Source organism: Dermacentor silvarum, chromosome 9 (genome assembly GCF_013339745.2).
Source record: "Dermacentor silvarum isolate Dsil-2018 chromosome 9, BIME_Dsil_1.4, whole genome shotgun sequence".
Classification (NCBI taxonomy): Eukaryota; Metazoa; Arthropoda; class Arachnida; order Ixodida; family Ixodidae; genus Dermacentor; species Dermacentor silvarum.
In genome coordinates, this window is record NC_051162.1 from 146,790,483 (window position 1) to 146,805,894 (window position 15,412).

The 15,412-nt window shown below is 42.6% G+C and overlaps 1 protein-coding gene across 2 annotated transcripts in view; it reads right to left on the bottom strand.

Moving 5' to 3' along the window:
* Positions 1-1,902: 1,902 nt before the first annotated feature.
* LOC119464509 (glutamine-dependent NAD(+) synthetase-like) overlaps positions 1,903-15,412 on the bottom strand; it is a 36,144-nt gene continuing 22,634 nt past the window's right edge. For both annotated transcript variants that reach the window (XM_037725512.2, XM_037725514.2), the window contains exons 18-19: positions 14,469-14,645; positions 1,903-10,949 (exon numbers count right to left, since the gene is read on the bottom strand). In XM_037725512.2, the coding sequence (XP_037581440.1) occupies positions 10,641-10,949; positions 14,469-14,645 (486 nt within the window). In that variant the 3' untranslated portion in view covers positions 1,903-10,640. The remainder of the gene's footprint in view (positions 10,950-14,468; positions 14,646-15,412) is intronic.

Consider the following 15,412-nt stretch of genomic DNA (forward strand, 5'->3'; position numbering starts at 1 on the left):
GCCTTTCATCTAAATTTAGTGACTTGTGGGTGGTATTGTTCACATTGGATATAACTCTGCACCCAATGCAAATGCATGCGGTTTAATAAAAAATGCAAGCACATGAAGCATCAACAGACAAGGGCAGGCGAAAATGAGATAAGATGCCTCTGTCGTCGTCCATCTACAAAGTATCAATGCATGAACTTGAAATGCCCCACCAGTTAACCCAATGAAATGTGTTACTAACAAATGCTTGCACAATATGGCAAAAATGGCATCTTGCACAATGTTTTCATTAAGCCTAAACAATTTTCACAGATGGAACATTGACAGTTAGACACTTTTTTTTAAAGTGTCCTGGGTCTTTGAAAGATGTTCTCATGTCCACATTTCCCAGCGTTCTCAAGTTTTCAAAAGGCCCTTGGAAATATATATGCCCTGGGTCTTTGAAAGATGTTCTCATGTCCGTATTTCCCAGCATTCTCAAGTTTTCAAAAGGCCCTTGGAACCAGTTTTATCTTGTAAGGCGATTGTGAAAAAAACTGCAGTCGCACATGGGAATAGTTTAAATCATAGTTTCATATGTAACTACTGGAAAGAGAACTGGTGTTGCAGTCGTTAAACAGCTATGGCTGGAACGATGTATGAACTGTATTCAAATTTTTTTCTTTTTGTGCTTTTTTAGTGGTCCAAGCATTGCTACACCTACTACGTTGTGACTAGGATTCGCGTGGGGCTAGGATTGGGCAGTCATGAGAGGTGGATGGTTAGAAAAGGAATAGACTCAAGCTAATGGAATCCTTGCTAGGGTTGTGTTAGTCGTGATTTTCGAGATCGAATCAAATACGAATCGAATAGTGCCAGAAGTGAATCTAATTGAATATTGAATAGTTTTCGAATAAGGAACAGCCATTATCAAAATTAATATAAAACGATGTTCGCACCCTACTATTCTTAAAGTTCACAAGTTTGTGCCATTACATAGTACATTATGAAGTGTTTATCAAAAGCACAAATGGAGCATTAGGAGCAAACAAGTAGTTTATTTGCATGCAAAGGACTTTTCAGAGAGTGCAAATGATAGCTGTATAGCTTGTAAAGTATGGCTACATTAAGCGACATAGCCTACTGCACTGCGCAAGTTATGTTTTATGTCATACTATGTCCGGGGGGGGGAGGTGAAAATTTACCGTACTTTTGCTCCAATTTTATGTTTATTTAGGGGCAGTTGACATTTTGTAGTATTCAAAAATATTCACATTTACGAATAGTAGCTATTCGATTCGAAGACCGGATTGAATAGGACACTATTCGATTTGTTATTTGAAAGTTTCGAATGTTTAGACACTCCTGATCCTTGCAATAATACGATCCATGATAATGATGTGCAGTGCAAGCACTGGATTGTTAGCTGTCGAGTCGTGTCTTGTACCATGAATTAGCTTTGATCACTGGCTTCGCAAGTTCTTCATTAATTATGGGGTTTTACGTGCCAAAACCACCATCTGCTTATGAGGCACGCCGCAGTGGGGGACTCCGGAAATTTGGACCACCTGGGGTTCTTTAACGTGCACCTAAACCTAAGTACACGGGTGTTTTCGCATTTCACCCCCATCGAAATGCGGCCGCCGTGGCCGGCTTCGCAAGTTCTAGTTTCTTCAGTTCACTGCATTTGGAAATTTGTCATTTACATTCAATTGTCGTATGGTAGTGGTTAGAAGGGTGTAGCGTAGAGCAAAAAAAAAAAAAAATTCACGTACCACCATTACGGTACTCCCCAATGCGAAATTTGAGCGCAGCTCGATACGTGATTTCATTTCGCGATATATTGGCTGGCGCGGACAATCCGTCTCGTGTGGCATGTTGCAAACGGAGCGAAGTGTGACGCGACTGCCTCGCTAATCAGGGAGATCGCAAGAGACAGTGCGTAAATGACGCGTGCGCGCGATTCACAGCAGCCGCTGCAGATAGATCTCTGCTTATGCAGCGCTTTGTTTCCATATATGGTATCGGTGAACAGAGGTCAGTGTGCTACTCTGGCGCCACCTTGTAGCGGTCGTCGCCGCAGAGCCCGTCGTGCGCGGCACTACGCCTGTCTTCTCACGCTTTTGCCATACCCTCCTCCTCCCCTTTCCGCTTCATGGTTCCGCTGCATCCTCCTCCTCCCGCTCTGTTCGCTATCGCAGTCTTTCATCCCCCGCTACGCGCCGCATTCGCTCTTTCATCCTTCTGTGCTCGTTCACTTGGTTATGAGGGATGCCGAAGCTCGCCACAGGAACGGTCACCTACGAGCTGCGCTCTAAAACGTTACCTTTCTAGAAAGGTGCTCTAACATTCTAGATTGACTCAATATTTGTATTCTCTAACAGCGCGTACATTAGCATCCAAATGGCGCCAAGCCATTATTGAAAGGTCTATGCAGCCTGCTCTTATAGTTGTATTAAACTACGTAATTTCTTTGCATAAAACCTGCAACGTTCCGGTTGACTTGACATTTGCCTTCAGGGTCTCTTTAAAAGCATGTACACACGTGATCAAAATTATGCGGACCATGGGTTCTATGAAAAAATTTGGCGGACGCTTAAGCTTCGCTGTAAGAGTGGAACGCGATAGCATTCAAAGATCCCTGGCTGCTTATCAGGCTTCGCAGCAACTGCAGCTTTTTTTGTCCAACTTGGTCTCCGCGCGCGGCTGCAGAGGAGGTGAGCGCCATCTGGATGTTTTTGCAAGGAAGAAACTGCGGCGCGCCTCTGCATGAATTGTAGAAATGCTGGAAAAGGGGTTTGTGTTTGAATTTCGGCGTAAGAGAATTATATTTTCTTGTACATTGAAATTACAATCCGATGCTATCACATCTGTCGGTTGGGGTCAAGTCGTACTTTACGATTTTTCTGACAAATTTTACTTTGAAAAAATCGATTTTGTTCGCTAACGCCTTGCGCCGCGTGGAGGGCCTGCGCGGTCGGGGTGGTTCAGGTTGACTATTTCCGCCAACGACACCAGTGCGCCCGTGCCTACGCCGGATTTTCTGCGACACGGAGCCCTTAACGCTTTCGCGTTAATATTCGAATTTGATTGGTGCGTTGCTTGTAACCTGCACCTGAGCATTACAGTTCAGACTTGGTATTGCAAACACAGCAGTGGATTCGTCAGTTTCAAGTTGTCAGTCTGAGTTGCTAAGAAATCTGATTTTTTTGCAGTACCCCTGGTTCACATACATTTAAATACAGGTGTAAATTAGCATGCAATAGGGCCCAAGCTCTTATTGAAAGCTCTCTGCTGCAAACGCCCTAGACTAGGACTACATCCTTGTGCTTGATCTTTATAACCAGTGTGTGTCAACCAAGGCATAGGTTAAAACATGTAAACACATGAGGACATCGCTTTTAACAAGAAAACGACTTTATTCAGCTTCAGCCACAACAAACAAGACATCAAAAACACCCTTAGCACTGCAGCTGCAACTGAAATGCTTTTTCCTCACATCTTCAACGCTTAACTTTTATTACCACTGAAAAGCTGAAGACATTCACTGGAGTTTGTTGTACAATGGACTATCATACATTCTTTACATGAGTCAGTTTCCTCTGGAGGTTCTTTTTCTTTCCTCGCCCAGTTGCATGACCCAACAAAGAGCTCTTCTGGGGTACTCGACGCTGACTGAATTCTTCATTTTGGTCGAAACAGTGGGCACATCTGAATGTTGTTACGCTGAAGCAACCATGACCACAGGGATATATCAACTTCGTTAACACATTGCAGATCAGTATTTGGCATGCATATCGTGTTAAGCGCAGGTCACCGATAAACCTTTGCACATGCTGAGGGCTGCAAAATGAATTTTCAATGAAAGCACTTTTCAATGAATGTCACACTTTCTGCATGTAATACAAAACACAGCAGTAGATAGCAAATCGCACTAGTCTGGTGCCACAGGTGCATATTTTGCAACAACTGAAACTCCTGTTTGAAAAGGCCTGAAGTATGCAACACTGCTGAACGGGCGTTAAGTAATGTGTTCAGCTTTGCCGCCAATGATCGAATTCAACACAAATAAGAAATAGCACGAGACAACATTTTACAGAAAATGCAAATGTAAAACATGTTGCATTAATGAGGGAGCTCTGTATAAACGACTCTTCCAGCTAAGCTGCTTGCTCATTCATGCTTAAACACAACATTTTATGGTACAGTTTGTTTAACACCATGTCTGAATGAAGTACTTGAAACGCAGCTTGTGCTGTGTACAACTGTAAATGTGACAGATGCTGCCGCCATTCTTTTAACTGAGGCAGTTCATTTTTCTGTGTCCCGCATTCCCGCAGATGATGCTCATTTCTGAATTTATTCTAGATGAACACAGGCAGGCACTGCGTCCAGATGCGGTATCAAAACAAAATGCACCATGAAGTACTACTTTTGTGGGAAACATTAGCATGTACAAGCCAGCGGCTTGGCCAGGACAGTCACTTATACCGTGCTCTGTTAGTTGCAAAACATTCGGCATCTCACACTCGCCCCTATCTGCTGCCCGAACTGGCAGCTTCGCAGAACTGGCAAATCGGACAGCACAGAGAATGCCATTTACATGGTCAACAATGTACTTGGACATGCATGATTGGTGGATAGTGTGCAAAGACTGTGTAAAAGTGCTTGGCACTGACACAGGGTTATGTGCAACGACACACTTTGCAGGGCACACCTGCACGTCGTCGAAATTATCAGCGACCTTCCAAAGAACACGCTAGCTGAAATTTTTTTGACAAGGTTTATCGGTGTCGGTACACGATGCCCTGCATTTGGAGATGGCATGGTGTGGACCGTGTGTTTGTAAGAACATTTCTTTTCCCGTGAAAGTCGACACTTTAGCTTCCAATCAGCGGCAAATAGCATCAACAATGTAAAGAGAAGGGAGACATTGATACTCAGTGAATTCACAGGAGCAAAATTAAAATGTGTCAGCTATCTGTATTCCTATTAACAAAAGGAATCACAGGTGTACGTTTTGTTGAGCTAGCTGGCGACACATAACTATTACACGAGGGGCGCAAATTAATAGAAACGCAGATGAAGAAGGCAGGATGAGTGTTTGGCCTGTCTGGGCACCAAAACATCAGGCAATTATGAAACGCATTCCCAACCAAAAAATAGTGCATCACACGTGAAAGAAAGACATATGTCATGCAATTTGATGCAGTGCTAATTGTCAAAGGTTATGTTGCAAAATACGACGTGATTATCACATGGAAGGCGTCCCAGATCTGAACTTATTTTAGCAGTGAAAAAAGAACAGTGATGAGTTTTGGCGACCAGCAGCAACAGTGCACCGCTTGTGCTCGTGACCAAAACACGGTATGTCGTGCACGGGAAGCACAAAAGTGGGCAGCAAATGATAACGTGCTTTGACCCGGTCTTACTTTCACAAGTCGTTGCAATAAATATGAATGAGTTATTCCGGAGCAGGCATCGCAGATCAAGAACGAGTGCACTGCGAATAGTGTGGCGCGAGACTTCCACGACCTTACTACCTGCATAGCTTTCTGCAGTGTTACCTGCTAAGTATATATAACTGAGCACATAGCATAGGAGAGGCTTTGTGATTAGGTGGTGTCCTCGTCGCACTCTCGTCGTCGGAATAACGGAAAACAATCTAGCAAGGCACACCTTCACGGACTGCAGGTGCCAGAAGTAACACCTTGGACGCCATGTTTCGAGCACCACCTATACGGGAGCACTGATGCCTGCTGCTGATGAATACAACTTTGCATTATTCTAATATCTATGGGAATCTATCCATCTGCATCCATCCCACAAAATTCGGGGGTGCGCAATATACACAAAATAAAGTGGGCTCGTCATTCGTACACCTTGCCAAATTAATTTACAGCACACGTTTAGGAGTGGAAGATTTGCAAGGTTTATCAATTTTCCTCAACATCTAAAGCCTTTTGGGCACTGCTACACAAGAACTGCTTTCAGGAACCACAAGGCAAAAGTAGCAATCACTTGCTTCTCAATAATAGCAGTTATTTACTAGCATCATTTTTTAAGTGAATAATTGTTTGACTGCGTAAGTAAATGCAAACCAGGCAAGGAATCACATACAGAACAAGTGCAGCCCTTGTATGGATTGTGTTTACTTGCACAGTCAACAATGGTAACAAAAATGTACCAACTAGCCATCGAAAATGTCTTAGCTGAGTAGATATAATATAGACTAAGAAACCTCCAGAGATCGTGACACTATTGGTTCTTACAAACACACTGGCTCCTTATGTAAGATAGCTTGTGAAATACAATGTGATGTCCATGTAGCTATAAACCAAAATGTAATGTTTTGCCACTAATACAGTGCAACCTGATACTATTACAACATTAAAATTATACCACCCAAAATGCTGGAGGGATAAGAATAGCATGAGGCGCTTCAAAAAAAGTATAGAACGTGAAAAATAATGCATTTTCAAGGCATATGCAAAGCTATGCGACACCTTTGATTTGAAATATCTTTTTATACCAGGTACTGTAGAGTGACTCTCATCGCCTACAAAGCAGTCAAACAAAATAACGAATAAGGCTTTTAAAAAGGACGCGTGGCCTGAAGACAAATCTAGCACTGCTAACTCCTTGTGCAAGCTCACTAATGAGTGTGAGTGCAAATTTGTCATTGTCAAAAAGCTTCAAAGCCATCGAACCCCTTGTGGGGCTGCGTACCGGGGCTTCCAAAAAACATTTCCAGCTCCAACGTTCCAGATATTGAGACGGACTCTTTCTGTTCTCTCACACTATCTTTCAGCGAAAAGGAGCAGCCACTCGAGGTGATTAGGCCTTTCCAACTTTTATTTCAATAAAAACAAAGAGAGTGAGTGAGTGACATACACATGGATAGATAGAGAGAGAACACCTCAATTTCCTGAGCTTGATAGTGCCAGACAAGCTATGGAAGGCATAAAACATGGCCTGTTTTCACATTTTCCGTCTGTTTTCTTCAAAATATTTTTCCTGTTGCTTTAATGCGTTTGGCTGGTTTAGGATACCACCAATAAATTGTGGCTACCTTTTTTTCATTGAAATAGCGCTGGATTAAAAACCTTTTGTTGTCCACTCACTTCATTACTACTAAGTGAACAGGCTTCTTTCATGTGAGGCCACGCCCTGTGCAGAGCTGCAAGAGTTATTTTTTATGTTTGTTCGCACATAATTGCATACATAGTGTCGAAGCTACCTGTGTGCAAGGACTCCAGGAAGCATAAACATGACTAAAAAATACCACAAAATAATGAAAGCCGTGGCACAGCTTTTACCAGCGCCAAGAGTATTAATGTTCCAAGTGAGGAGCTAAATGCATTCATTCAGAGGAGTTTCAAGAAGCTAGATTAAACTCGTATCATTAATGTTGCGTTGCTGAGGGGCGAAAATATAAGTAGCTCTCGCGGCCAAAATGCCGGACTGTTGCACTCAAGCTCTGTACACATGAGTAGAGCTGAGCATTTTATTTAAGGACACGTCTGGGCACTGTTTACCGCCCTATTTTGTACAGAATAAATTAAAAAGTTCATGTCACTTGTGGAATTGCCAGACGAATAAACGTGGGGCACTGTGCGATGATGACTGGAAAGCAAAACCAGTCTGCATTAGGCATTTCACCTTCCTAGGAAAGATGACACCACCATTCCTATTGCAATAAAAATTGATTCCTTGCCTGGCATCACCACAAATGATGTATACCCCCAATGTGTTTTCGACAAAATATGCAAATATGAAGCACTAGAAAGAAGGATGGTACCACATGTCCTAATAAAGCAAAAGTGCCCAAAGCAGAGGCAACAAAGTAGCGGTTTCGCCCTCTAAGCAACAGGTGTCACCGCTGCTTATTAAAAAAAAAAAAACTGTTTCGTGTGCTAAGGCAATGCATATTGATTTTTGTTAAACACGCAGAAAGCTCGAATTGCGGCCATGACAGCAAAGCTATAAAGATGCGTCACAACGTTGGTGAGAACAGTCCCATAATTTAGTTTGAATTTTCTTACATGCAAATAGAACACATTATTGTTTTAGTTACAGTAGCATGACATTTGAAAAGAGACATAATATTCCCACGCCAAGATGAACATTCTATCTTACTTTTTAAATTGCCCTTACGAGTTTTAGAACGTGCAAGATCACTGCACATTTCACGCAAGTTTCAAAAGCAAAAGTAGTGACCATATCTTCTGGTGACCATTTCTCTTGCGCTCGGCCACCACTCAGCTTGCCTCAAAACATACGACAAACTTAACAAATGTCTGCTGTGAACAGACAAGGCAACTGGTGTGCAGTGGTTCCACTGATTAAATTTTAACTGCCTTCATAAGCAAACTGAGTCGGTGTGGTAGCTACGCAGTACGAGAAGGGATGGTGTGAGTGTTACGATGCCAGCGCCACCTGCCGGTACGAATAAATCGGGCGTAAGAGGAACATGCCTCCTCTACTTCGGTTGCAGGGGTAACCATGAAATAGGTACAGTATATGAAACATGAGTATACATGAAACAGGTAAGTAGTACTGCACTCAAGTGTGCTTTAAATGAAATACACCTGCCTAGCTTTGCCCCTTTGAAAAACTGAACGTGAGCAAGTCGGTAATTTAACTAGAAGAGCCATTATACTCGTCGCCTGAGCAACACAACATTTGTTAGACTACTACTTATCATAACTCTGCAGCACCCTGTTGTGACTTTCACAAGTGGGTTTCATTCAAGCCACTACATTTGAGCAGAGCAAAGCAACTCCCTTCGCATCTTTCGTTGTAGAATGTCACAAACATGCCACCTGAGTTTACTAAGAGTGCAGTGAGATAACTGGCAGCAACAATCGATGACTATTTGCAAAAGACTCGCACCTACCTTGTGGACGCTTTGAGGTGTAGTCTAAACTAAGTGTGATGATGATCTGTTCAGAAACAAACATAGAGTAACCTTATGTGAACAAAATTGGCACTACAGCTGGCATGCACAAAGCAGGCGAGAAAAGACAGTACTACTCAAGATCAGATGAATGTTTCAAGGCAAGTGTAGGCATTGCTCCCTGAACAGCAACCAGAAAAACAAAAACAGACAGGGTTCACTAAGAAGAAAGAACACTAAGACAAGCTTTCTTGTGAAAGCGATAAGTTATTGGATCACAAACTAATGCACACATCGTCCCGTCTGGTTTTGTAATATCTTTCTTGTTCGAGTGATTCCTTGTAAGTGAGCCCGTTATATTTTCTTTTGTTCCTTCAGAGAGAAAGGCAACAATACCTACACTTTGCTGCCTTGACATTAAGTATTTAATTAACAGAAAGTGTGCTGTCATTTCTGAATCTTTCTCTTTCTGAATGACACAGTGCCTTGGGCTTAATGTCATTGTGGCTAAAGCTATTGCTTCTTTGTAACATTTTAAAGGTGCAAATAGTGCAAGCAAGCCATGAAACATGAAGACAAAGGCACAGGGTGGAATACGCAGTGAGACTGCTATCTGTTTTATGCCCTTATCTTCATAGTTTGTATTGCGTCTACGCACTTCAGCACCTCTACAATGAGCCTCAACTACCTTGGCACTCTGCCCTGTAACCATTTCTAATCCTGCGTCCGCTTGACATAACAGTGAGAGTTCTTACACATACACAAACAAAATAAAAAACTTTTTGCACAAGGCAATGTCATGTGCACACGTGTCATTGAAAACAAAAAAGACCAGGGGCCCACCAAGACACTCGCGAGTCTTGCAAATAAAAACTCACCATGACAGAATGAGTGTGCTTAATACTACATCATGACTGAAATGATTTGGTGCAAAGGAGGGAGTAAGGAAGCAAAAAAAAAAAATACAATGTAGCATAAGAACTTACCGCAGGACTGAATTCTCAACTGAAATCTTATACATACATGTTCCATGACCACAAGAACACCTGCATCGGCCTAGCTCTCACTGCTTCTGCCGGAGGCGAGCGATTTAGCAGCTATGTTGCATTTTTCATCTTTTTCATGCACCCTGATCGACGTTTTGCTACAATTAACCAGGGTGATATTTTCTTAATATGTATTCCACAGGCCAATCTGTGGCAGGCTGCTTCTACTAGTACTTTGTTTTTTGCTTCTTAGTGGTGAATTTGTTTTCCAGGGAGGTAAGCTCACATTTTCTGCTGGCCATTTTGGATTAACTAGCTGTGCAGTGACCAGTGCCTTACACACTCTCTCGTGGTGCTCTCAATGCACGAATTAAACTAAAAGTTCAGCCATGCAGTAGACTTTGCTGTGGTGCAAAAAGGAGCAGCATGTTTTCCTCTAACATAATTAAATGTGTGAAACCCAGTCGAGACCTAAGCTCTCGATCAAGGGTTCAAGTACCTCTTCTGAAATGACCAACAAAATATGTGATTAGATTTGTGTCCATTTGCTGACATGGGGCCATGGAATGCCTATTTCTCTGACATTTTCTATGAAACAGTGTCTACACATGGAACAATATATAAAATTTCAGGTGAAGGCTTCAGGCCTGCAGCATATTCCACTAGATCCCTCTCCTTTTCTTTCTTAACACTGACCTGCGTCAGTCATGTAAAACTCTCCGACTGAACAATGTTGTGTGCACAAAGGAGAAAGTAGTGCCGAACACCATGGCCAAAGTCTCACAAAATCACAGCAGCCAAATCCTAGACCTGACTTCACCACAGTCCAAAGGCTCCGCAAAGCACTTGGGCAGGTTCGTTGTCGTGTTGCACACTTCGAGGGCCGGCTGTCGATAACCGCCGCCGGAGACGAAAATACCGAGGTCTCCTGATGGTGTGTCGGCCATCTTGTTTTCCGGCGCTCGTTGCTGGCCCCCTCTCGAGTCCCTGGGTTTCTCGCCAAACCTCTCACAGACGCCAGCACTGCTCTTCCAGTTGATGCTAGTGCCAGCCGTGCTAGTGGACAGAGCATCCTTGAGGAGCTCGAGATGCTTGACCTGTATTGTAAAACACATGAGTGACGAAATGAAAGGCATAAAGTTAGCGAGGTTCACAAACAGGGGCCATTGCATGGTGCCCCAATAATATTCTCACGTGGCAGAATTGCGGTATGCAAGGAATGGAAAGTTAAACTTTAAGAGTAGAGTTTTGCTAATGCACTTTGTGCTTAGTGCAATGTGGTGTCATAGTGGTTCAAAAGCACACCTGTGTCACACAATGTGAAATTGAAACAGTACAGGAGAACTTCCTTGATATGGCCCCGTTTCATATGATTTCCCATCGCCAAAGATCGTGATCGAGAACAAAAAAAAACTTACCCAATACAGTTAGGTTTCTTTTTTACTGGTTAACATGTTCCTAAAAATGCGATCTTTCGGAACCTATGTTCAGTACATCGCCACACTGTGTTCGTATGATACGTTTTCCGGCCGCTAGATCACATGTGAAAAAGGAAAGGCGCGAAGCATGCGCGATCGAGAGCAGTAGGTGCCTGCCATGACAGCTTCCCTGAGTACTCGCCTGCCTGTGTCACGTGAAAATGTTGGCACGCACTCAGTTTCCTCTTGCGGTACCAGAAAATCTCTTAGCGGGTTGTCGAACATTGCATTCACAGCTATCGCCACCAGCCCTATTGTGATAAGCATCTTCATCTATTTCACAGGGCATGTGGCATGGTGCCATCGGAATTGCATACTGCGCGTTTTTAATAGTCGATAATCCAAACGTGCCACTGCTCCCTGCTGCAGGCAGTGTGAAGTGAGCATCATGTTTCGCTCTGGTGGCATTGTATGCCGGTGTCGTCAGTCAACCCAATTTCGTCTCGGTTTCCCGTCACCGCCTAAAAACACTACGCCAGTGTTTCTCAAATGGGGGTCCGTGGACCCTAGGAGATCCGCGAAGCCATTTTTCGGGGTCTGCGATACTGACGCCCGCAAAATAGAGGTGTGTGAATATGGATAAGTTCGAATATTATTGAATATTATATATTTAGTATTCAAATTCCATTCGCAAAATAGATATTCAAAAATGTTTGAATATTCGCTTGGACACAAATATTCGATTCAAATCGAATATATTGCTGGCTGTGCAGGAGCAAATGCGGTTCTTAGCATTTGTTTCTATCTACTATAAGAATATTGGGGCGATATCGTGCTGAATATTGCCTGTAAAGCACACTTAACCACTAAACGTCTAAACTTTGCGGAAAAGCCAGACTCTCAGTAACAAGGGGCACGTGCTTGCAAACAGCGAGAGTGCAATTCTTTTTTTGCGCCGCCACCCCCAATTCTGAGCTTATTGCTTGACAGAAATTGCGATGAGAGACGACTGGCACAGGGTCAAATGCCTCCAAATTTACTTGCATTTGATGCGGTATAATAAGGCACAGGTTGGCAAGGACAGCTAGTGGGAATTGCTCAATTTTCCAAGTTAACATGAGCCAAATGCACAATGTTTTAGTATAATGGCTCACTAGTTTTGTGACGTTGAGAATGTAACTGCAATGTTCCAACATATAAAGTTAACCCAACTTGTTAAAAAGTGCATGTGCATATCATTATTTGATATTTGATTTAACATTCGAAGCTTAAGTATTCGTATTCGATTCGTATTAGAAAATACGAAAGAAAACAAGAAAAAAAAAAAAGCCACATGACGACTCATTCCCAGTTCTAGGACCTGCTCCCGGAACTGCGGCAGCAATCCGCACAAGATAATAAAAAAATAAAAGACGTCACAAAGTTCGTTGCCAATTTTGTTTGTCGAAAAGAAAATAAACCTTCCGACACCTCCACCCCCCTCCCGTAACTGCAAGAGATCTGTCATCACTTCCACTGGTCCACAAGGGGTCCCCGACACACCCATGGCTGAGAAACACTGCACTACGCAATAGGTCTGATTATCAAAATTTTCGAATACGAATCGAATACTGAATAATGCATTTATTAGCAAGTTGGGTTTATCTGTTATGTTGGAAGATTGCAATTACAGGTTTGTTCGATTCAGAAAAGGTGCACGGCCCCTCAAACGAAAAGGTGCAGGTGGTGTCAGTTATGGTGTGCCGGGCTGCACCCACTCACTGCAAGGATGACGGGTGCACTGCACCGCGGCGGTACCTTTCCTTGCACCTCGTTCAACCGAGCATGGGGGTGCAGGGTGCACCGCTGTACCTTGGGCAATCAAAGGCCTAAGTGCAGAGAACACTTAATAGGTGCAGAAGGTGCAGAGAAATTTGACTGAATCGAATAAACCTTACATTGTCGATGTTAAAAAACTAGACAAGTAAGCTGTTATATTAAAACATTGTGCATTTGGCTCATGTTAACTTGCAAAATTTAGTAATTCCCACTAGCCATCCTCGACAGCCTGTGCCTTATTATACCGCATCAAATGCCTGTGAACTCGGAGGCATTTGACCCTGTGCCAGTCGTCATTCATATCAATTGCTGTTAAGCAATAAGCTCAGAATTGGGAGTGGCACTGCAAGAAAGTGCACCCTCGCTGTCCGCAAACCCGTGCCCCTTGCTACTGAGAGGCTGGCTTTCCCGCAAAGTTTAGACGTCTAGATGCTAAGTGTGCTTAGCAGGTGCAATTTTGCTAGCAGCACGAAATTATCCCAAAATTCAGCACAAGATCGCCCCAATAATCTTAGATTAGATATAAACAAATGCTAAGAACGATGCTTGCTCCCGCAAGGCCAGCGATATATTAAATTTGATTACAATATTTGTATCCAACAGAATATTCGAACGCTTCTGAAGATATACTTTTTCAAATCATATATGAATATGAAAAATATAATATTCGATAATAATATTTGAACTGTCCGAATAGTCGCACACCCCTAGCAATAGGAATGTGGCAACAATTCTCGCCAAGTGGGCATGCCAAAACTTCGCGCCAAAATGCACCGCCCGAGAAAGCTGCTGACTATAAATAATAGCTGCTGATTTGTATAAATAAATAAAAAATAACAAATTAAAAGAGCACAATTGTAAGCTTGCAGAAGTTGCAAGAATGACAACGTTCATCTTAGGTTGCTCGAACCCCTCCAGCTCGTGCTGTAATGATTTGTGTAGCGCTTCACATTACTACATACATGTCTGCTATAGTAATGTGTGGCAAATTATTTAGTGCCATTGGATCGTTCATTCCGGTTAATAAGTTATATCTCGCATTTCTTTTCAAAACATATGAACAAGGTTCTACTGTATATTTAATGCTGCACTTATGTGTGTTCTGTTGTTAATATTTCTATTGGGAAGCAATAGAAATAAATTATCAGCCAACATCCTGCAACATCCTGCTACAGATGCAGATTCACAGTTCCTTCAACTAGCAATAGCATCATGTTCTAGGTGATATTCAGATAGACAACTCCTGCAGAACAAAAATGTGATAGTGTACAACAGATATTCGGTGATACGTTGGAATAACCACCATATGAAGTCAACAGGCCAGGGTAGCATAGAAGAAACTATTCTCTCACGCTTAAATTAAAATGTGGCTATGCTCACCTGAGCGTCAATCTGGGTGAACTGCCACATCCAAAGAGGGTTGTAGAGGAACGGCCGAAGGTCGAAGCGGTTGTCGTCTGGGCTGTATGACTCAGCGTGGTATGATGGCGTGATCACAGTCATCTTGTGACGGTTGATGGAGTACGTTCTGAAGAAGTGCTTCACCTTTTCTGCGACCTTCAGTGTAAGAATAAAAAAATTATGCAGATACAGTGCACATGCTCAAATATATGTGAAGTGGTTAATTAAATGCTATACAGCTAAATGCAATGTATACAGTTGTCTTTTTATGCAACATGTAATCTGATGCAATGAGTATGTTTATGGGCAGTACAGGCCACTAATTTAACGTCAGGAAATGTTTATGCTTATGCACAGTACAGGCCACAACTTGAACGTCATGAAATGTTAATGTTTATGCACATCACAGGTCCCAATATTAACGTCCTGCAACGATTATGTTTATGTGCAGCACAGGTCACTACTTTTAACTTCAAGCAAAATTTATGTTTACGCACAGCACAGGTCACCACTTTCAATGTCACGCAACATTTATATTTCACAACATTAACGTCAAACAATGTTTACGTTTATGCACTGCACAGGCCAAAACTTTAACATTACGCAACATATATGTTTACGCACTGCACACGTTACAACTTTAACGTCACGCAATGTTTATCTTTAAGAGCAGCACAGGCCACAACTTTAATGTCACGCAATGTTTATGTTTATGCACAGCACAGGTCACAACTTTAACGTCACGCAATGTTTATGTTTACGCACAGCACAGGTCACAACTTTAATGTCACACAACGTTTATGTTTAAGCACTGCACAGGCCACAACTTTAACATCCCGCAACATTTATGTTTATGCACAGCACAGGTCACAATGTAAACGTCCTGCAAAGTTTATGTTTATGAGCAGCACAGGTCACTACGT